Raw genomic sequence first — 7,253 nt, forward strand, 5'->3', positions numbered from 1 at the left:
AACCTGGCCAAGCCCGAGCCTGGGGGCTCCGGACTCCACCCGCGGCCTGGCCGGGGTCGCTCTCCTCAACAGCCCCCAGGGGAGCTGTGGGTGCGCAGAAGCCCCCAGCTCTGCTTTGGGGGCACAGAACCGTCGGCTGTCTGTGGTGAGCAAGACCACTTGCCTTTTGGTTCCCTCTTCTTCCCTCGTAACGTTAGAACGAGCATATGTGTGTGGCAGGTGTGAAGGTTAGTTAATTAATTCCCCTTGAAAATGAAGCTGCTCTAAGTGCTGAGTGTTCTCTTCCTCCTCCTTGTCACCTGTGGCTTTGTAATTTCCTCTAGACCTCCTTTTGTTTAAATGATAGAGATACAAATGCATTAGGAACAACATTAAGCCAACCATTGTGTAAAAATAGCAGAGTCCCTGAGAGGTCTGCATGTTGATTTTGGTTTGAGGAGCATTCAGTTTGAGTACAGCTCTGTCTCAAATCCCGCTAAGAGAGAAAAATGCTGCCTGTGCTTCTTGCCCTTTCCTATATGTCTGCATTTAAAATCACGCTCAAATCTGCTCATAACCAGCATTTTTTTATTTGCCTCTGACTTTAGCCCGGTTGCCTCTAGTCTCTTGGCTCTAAACCCCACTCTCAGCTTGCTGCCCTCCCCCCATTTTAAAGCAGTGCTCCGGCAGGCCCTGTCATGCCTGTTGGGGTTCATTACCCATTCTCATAGACAGAGCTGCAGATTTTTAAGATGTTTCTGCTCCAGGTGACCAGGCCACTCCTTTGTTGGAAATCACCACATCAGAACAAGCAGGATAAGTGTGTGCCTGCTGCTGCTGGAGGTAGCTTTGGCTGGGCAGCCAGGCTGGAACACGGTGTCCTCTGAGGCTGGGCGGGGGGGGTCTGCTGTGCAGCTCTGGGCCGATGGCTATGACGTTTGGCATTCCTCCACCGGACAAGGCAGAGGCAGCGAGCACTTGAACGAAAATGGAGTAGCGCAGGTGCCAGATTGGCTCGCAGGTTTTCAGTTTTCTGAGTCCCCTGAGATACATATGCAAGACGCTCAAGGGAGATTTCTCAGTCCTTCTCCAAATAATGTGCAGCTGATGAGCACGTGCCACTCTTCATCGTCCTGTTTTTGATGCAGGGCTTGTGTTTTGCAGACAATGAGTGGAAATGAGGACGACTGGCTGGCTCTCAAACCCCAGGAACCTTCTCCATCCCAGTGCTGCGGCAGCGGCTGCAAACCCTGCATCTATGATGTATACGAGAAGGAGCTTGAACGATGGGAAAGGGCCAAAGCAAAGCAAGACAAAAGCCTCCTCATGGAAAGAAAGGAACAGGTCAATTTATCTTCATCACATCCTAGAGCCTGTGCTTTGATGGTACTTGTTAGCGTGTGGGGTTGTGGTGATGGGCGAGGGATGCAGCAATAGATTAGAGAGGTGCCTTAAGAGAAGGCTGTAAATGTAAGTCCCCAAACTCTGCCTTCACAGCCACCCTCCCCCTTGCCTGCTCTCTCCCCGCTGTAATGTGATTTTCCAAGTGCCGAGTTCGCCCTGGTGTCGCATTACAGCCCTGGGTCTGCAGCTTCTCCTTGCTGGGGTACCCCAGCCAGACGGAGCCGGCCTCTCTGCAAAGTGGAATGGGTGAAAGGCACAAAGAATCACAATTTTCTCTGTTTCCTCAGAGAAACTCTGTTTTCCTGACCTTTTTAATCTTTTCCTGATTTTTGTACTTGTATTTTGAGGATGAAGAAAGCTGTGTTGTGTGTGGTGGAACAGTTGTCTTCAGAGCATAATTTTAAGCTTGTCAGTGCCCCTTTATGTAACATTAACTATGCTGGGTCAAGCAAAAATGATCAGCGTTGACACAGCTAACAATATTTCCTATTTGCAGTGGTCATCAGTAGGTTTCAAAGTTGCCCCCAAAGCAGCGCTCAGCTCTTCTAGCAGTATTATTTCTGTTTGTTTCCAGACATGAGAAGATGATTGCAGTGAGTCATAATAGGATGACCTTGCTGTAAGGTGTAAAAAATGTAATTTAAAGGGGCGGGGGGAGTTGCGAGATCCCAAAGTGCATGCCGCAGAACATGATAATGAATCAGCAGAGAGCTGAAATTTGTGCTGGGCCACAGCATTTAATACGTGTTCTTCTGGAGTCCTGAGTATCTCCTGCACTAAATTAGCACACACGTTTGCTTCCAAAGAAAAATGAAATAATAAAAGACACCATCTAACCAAGTAATTATTTATTGTTGTTCTTGCAGAGCAATAATTCAGAACTGAATCCAGATACATTTACTGCATTCAACATAAGCTCAGTGGAGCAGCTAACAGAGGACACCTACCAGTACAAATTTGAATTACCGGGAAATAGCAGTCTGCGATTGAGTTTAGGACAACATATCGTGTTAAGGTATTGTTCTCTGTGCTAGTTAAACAGTCTGCATTATGTAACCCAATACGTAGGTTTTTGTCAATAGACAAAGGCTTCATACCAGGCAAATCATAATTTCTATACCTCCACAATGACACAGATGAAAGAACTTGTGAGCTCGTTAGCTCTGCTAATTTTATGGTAAAAGCCATTCCAAAGCTGTATTTTTCTTCAGCATTATCCTTGTGTTGGTGGGTCAGAAAGAATTAGGTGTGATTAAGAAAATCCATTGGCAGAAAGAAAGAGTCAAAGAATAGATGTTACAACAGATTATTTACTCCACCATGTTGGGATGAAGACAATGAGCTGTGCTTACTCCAGAGCATGGTGTTTTAGGCCGTGTATCTTGGGGTAACTCAGCACGCAGGGTCTTACTCCCGGTGTCCGGACATTTCCTGACTGATTTCTAACAGAACAACTCTCCTGTGTAGTTTATTGCTTGCCAGAAAGGAGCCGCTTAGGAAAAGTTTGTGTGTCTCTCAGCCATCTGTGGTGATCATTGCCAGATAGAAAAAGTCATGTTATGATGCCATTGATCTGTATCTGTTGACGTTATTTCTACGTTAACAGCTGACGTGTACAGCTGGCTGGCTGCTGAAAGCACACACTTCTCCCTTCAGACATCTCTCATAATGCACCAGAGGAAAAGATTTGGTTGCTTCAATCAATTGCTGTAGTGAGCGTAAGAGCAGGGTGGGTATATTCTATGGAAAATGAAGACTTACAGGAAAATACAGTGTATATTGACAACACCTCAGGTCAAGGCTGTGCCCTGGCTTTCATTATTTAGTTACCAGATGCTGTCCCAACACAGAAAGGAAAGTAGACCCCAGCCCAAAAGGAATTGCAAATTTACCATGAAAATATTTTTCTCTCCCCTTTGCCAGTCTTGTATGTTCAGCTGTTTCTCACAAAACAGCTCAAACGTCCTTTTGGGGATGTGTCCACAAGCTGAATATGTGGTACAGCTGGGGCCACCACTGGGTAAACAAAAGGTGCATTTAGCCATTATGTTCCCCCTGGATTTTTACCCCGGAAGGGAAATGTTTTGCATCTGTGCACAGGCTGGACCATTGGGAAGAGGACCTGCTGCCTCCTTTGTCTCACAGAGGACTGCAGGAGTTTGGTAATGCCAGTCAATGACCCAAGTCACAGCGGGTTCCTGCATCTCTCTCCTCAGAGGAGTGGTGAACGGTTTGGAGGTCCAGCGAGCCTATACTCCGATTAGCCCAGGGAACGCAGAAGGTTACTTTGAAGTTTTAATGAAAGTAAGTAAGCCTGTACAATGTGGATTAGAGTCTAAGGTACGGGGGACTGTTTTCTTTAAGAAACAAGCACGCTGTCAGCACTTCAAGTGAGACTCTCTTAAAGCCTGCGTGGACTGTTTCTGTGTTGTTTTGAAGCAGTTGCGCTTTGCTAATAAAAATTGCAGTTTTTCCCACAACACTGAAAGCAGAGGAAGGTGACACACAAGTGCTTTGCAGGATAAGCCCTGTTAAGCAGTTGGGAGAGCCTCTCAGGAGCCCTGTGGTCACCAGTGTGGAAAGAGGTGCCCATTCCACTTCCCTGATTTCGTTGTGCCTTTTCAGGCTGTCTTTGGAATTGCATCCGGTTGTCAGCCCAATTGAACCCCTGATTTTGGGAAGTCTTTGCCCAGCTGTTCCCGTGCCCCCCCCCCCCCCCCCGATTTGCTTTAAGAACACTCCACAGAAAAGTTTTTAATTTTGTTTAAAAATGTAGTCAGACAGTAGGCAACTGTTTAGTTTGCAGGCAGGGCTCTGGAGCTGCCTGCAGTCTGAGAGGGGCACTGTGGCCCACGGGCACAGGCTGCACCTATTGGGGCAGATGGGGTGTCAGAGCCCCATTTTGGATGAGTGTCCTGGCCGTTCTGGAGGCCACCACAGAATGCTGGTTGAATTCAAAAGGGTTTTATAGAAGAAGTTGGCTGGAAATTTTTCTAAATAAAGTCTGTAGGGCCCTCATAAATGATTACTTTGTGTGTAGAATATCGAATTGAAGATTTTTCCAATACTGTATTTGTAAATCACTAGTGATTCCTCAGGGCAGACGCAGACTTCAATATAGGTGTGAAATTCAGAGTGCTGGGTGTCCCAAGTGGCTTGCAGAGAAGGACCACTTGTCCTCTGCCTGTCTTCCAGGATTTCACATTTTGGGGTTTATTATGCATTATAGGTTTGAACACAAATGCTGTTTTTAAGGGTACAGCTTCTATAGGACACCTGTGGGAGGGTCATTTCACCATTCTTGTGGCAATTGGTTTGTGGTAGAGGAGAGAAATGTTGCATTTGAGTTGCATTAATAAGGATACGTTCACAGGATGACTGTGAAATTTCATGTATACTTGCTTATTACTCACAGGTTTTGCATTTCAATAATAATAGTAATGATTGTAATGATACCTCTCCTTTATATAGAACCTTTCATCCCAAAGGGAGCTATAGTTTTTCTCTGGCAGTGACAAAAGAGGTTGGTAACACCCAGTGTAAAGCAGCCATTTTTATAACTCACTCTGTAGGTTGTGGTATATTTCACACTATTCAGGCAATTTTGGAAAGTACTATATTATTATTGTTACTATGCAATCCAAGCACTGTTCAAACCTTCTGTCTCCTGTTATTATAGCAATGCATTTGTGATACTACTGTTAAGAGCGAGGGAGTTGCCATTTACAGAGCATAACCCTCTTTTTGAGTGATTTTATAATGTTAGGGTTTCTCTCCATGTAAAACTGGGTGTAGAAGTTTTCCCCCAGGAGATAATTATTTTCTTCTTTTTATTTAGAAAAATTCATTTTAAACCCACTCAATCACTTCACACTTCAATTTTTGGAAATAATTTTGGTGAAAGAAGGATTGTTTTAGTTTCCGTTACCCTGGTCCACTGGGAGTAGGCAGTAAATGGGGCTGACTTTTCTGCTCTTGCCTTGGTTTGCTGTGTATGTTTGAAGAAGGTAGGTATAAAATACTGCTCCTTTGATGCAACTGCACACTCTTTGCGTGAGACTTAGTACCTGCCCAGAGCCCTTTAAGCGTAAAAATGTTTCTGGCAGTAAGTGAGAGCCTGGATGTGTATATGTTACGCATTTACCTTTTGAGTGTAACAACTGGTGCTAATAGTTCTTAATACTTCAGGTATCTTGTTTAAGTGAGGTTGTTAGGAGGGGAGGAGCATCTATGTTCTTTATTAGCTAACACTGCTTGCAAGCACATGCTCACTCACTCGCTTTTTCTTAGCTTCTTTGTGGTTTACCAATTTTGTTTGCCTGCAGTGCAGCTTGGTGGCCAGCCAAGGCACTGGGGTGTGGAGCTGGGCTTCTGTCCAACGCGCGTGCAGAAAATACCCCAAAATACGCTTATTTTATACAGGCTGGAGTCTTCGAAGGCTTATGTCACATCCCATCTTTTGACCTCTGGTTGTGTTGCCTTTCCTCAGGCTTATCAGTGGCATCGTCTCTGTGCGACACCAGTCGTCTGCCGCAGCTGTTGGGCTTATCTGCTCCTGCTGGTTGGACCAGCCCCTGTCCTCCGGCCAGATCGCATAGACCGTGGCCGTTCTTTTGCGCACGTTTGTTCTCATTAATCATAAAGTGGTCATACATATAGGACATACATATACATATAGCACGTAGCAACAAGACGGCTTGGCTGAGCCCTTCATTTTCCAGCTTCTCCTTGCTTCTTTGTTTCAAGCAAGCACTGACCCTTCCTCATCAGTCATGAGTGAGGTTAGCATTCCTGCAGGCAAAAGCCTAGATAATATTGTATGTGCCTGGTAGAAAGTAAGGCAGATTTTGCTGATGTTTTTCTTCCGTGAGGCCTAAATTAATGTATTTTTGAATATGTGAAGGTATCCCTTAGCATCCAGAGGATCTGTTCTGAAAACAAGAGTTTTATAAATGAGAAACCTAACTTTGTGCCACTAATTGTATCAACACAGCATCTGAGAGACTGAAAATAAAGCAAGAGCTATGCAGTGTTTATGTAACTATCAGTACCCAGAGGGCATTTCCAGACCCCATACCCTGAGATTTGGAGAACATTTGAAGGCTTGGACTGTGCTTTGCATTCAAGACACTCTTCTCTGTGTGCTTTGTAAGCAAGAACTCTGGAAATGCTTTTTCCAGTTTTGGAAATTCAGACTGCATGAGAGTGGGTTGTGTTTACATTAAAGTCAGGCTGGAATGGATCCAATATGATTTAATTTAAATGTCTTTGTTTTGGGTATAACTTTGAGTTATTTTTCACATAGAATGATCTTTCTTTCTTTTTAAATGCATGAAATTGTTTTTTGTCCCCTTTTTGTTTAAATGTTGATAACTTTATAATTGACTTTAAGCTGGGAAACTTTCCAACTGAGTATAATTATTCTTTTCTTTTGTGCAATGTTTTTTATTAGTGCTACGAAGCTGGGCTAATGTCACAATACATAAAAACATGGAAAAAAGGAGACATGGTCTTTTGGCGCGGGCCGTTTGGAGGGTTCCCGTATCAACCTAATAAGGTTAGTTCCCGAAAAGACATGGGATGTTTCAGCTTGTGGCAGCTAGCTTTGTTTAATACCCCAAAGGGAAGGCATCAATTTGATTACTGTTTTCATTATTATTTTAGGGACTTCCTGTGTTACTATACAGTGCTACAGCATTAGCAGTCAATTGGAGAAAGTACACCGTATTGAACTGCAGAATATTTAAGAAGGAAGAGGAGAGGGAGGTGGACGGGAGGCTGGAAAATATTAGCAAGGCTCTCCGTTCATCACTTGCGTTAGAAGTTCCTGATGTGTTTAACAAAGGGAACTTTGCACCAGCAATGACTGT

The 7,253-nt window shown here is 44.3% G+C and overlaps 1 protein-coding gene across 1 annotated transcript; it reads left to right on the forward strand.

Moving 5' to 3' along the window:
* Positions 1 to 1,146: 1,146 nt before the first annotated feature.
* Positions 1,147 to 6,940, forward strand: LOC104614427 (NADH-cytochrome b5 reductase-like; the record flags this gene model as incomplete). The annotated part of the gene is made up of 4 exons (XM_010282596.1): positions 1,147 to 1,323; positions 2,250 to 2,398; positions 3,600 to 3,687; positions 6,836 to 6,940. Coding segments are annotated over exons 1-4 (519 nt in total), but the record flags the coding sequence as incomplete, so codon positions are not given.
* Between the last annotated feature and the right edge of the window lie 313 nt (positions 6,941 to 7,253).

Source organism: Phaethon lepturus, unplaced genomic scaffold (genome assembly GCF_000687285.1).
Source record: "Phaethon lepturus isolate BGI_N335 unplaced genomic scaffold, ASM68728v1 scaffold43942, whole genome shotgun sequence".
Classification (NCBI taxonomy): Eukaryota; Metazoa; Chordata; class Aves; order Phaethontiformes; family Phaethontidae; genus Phaethon; species Phaethon lepturus.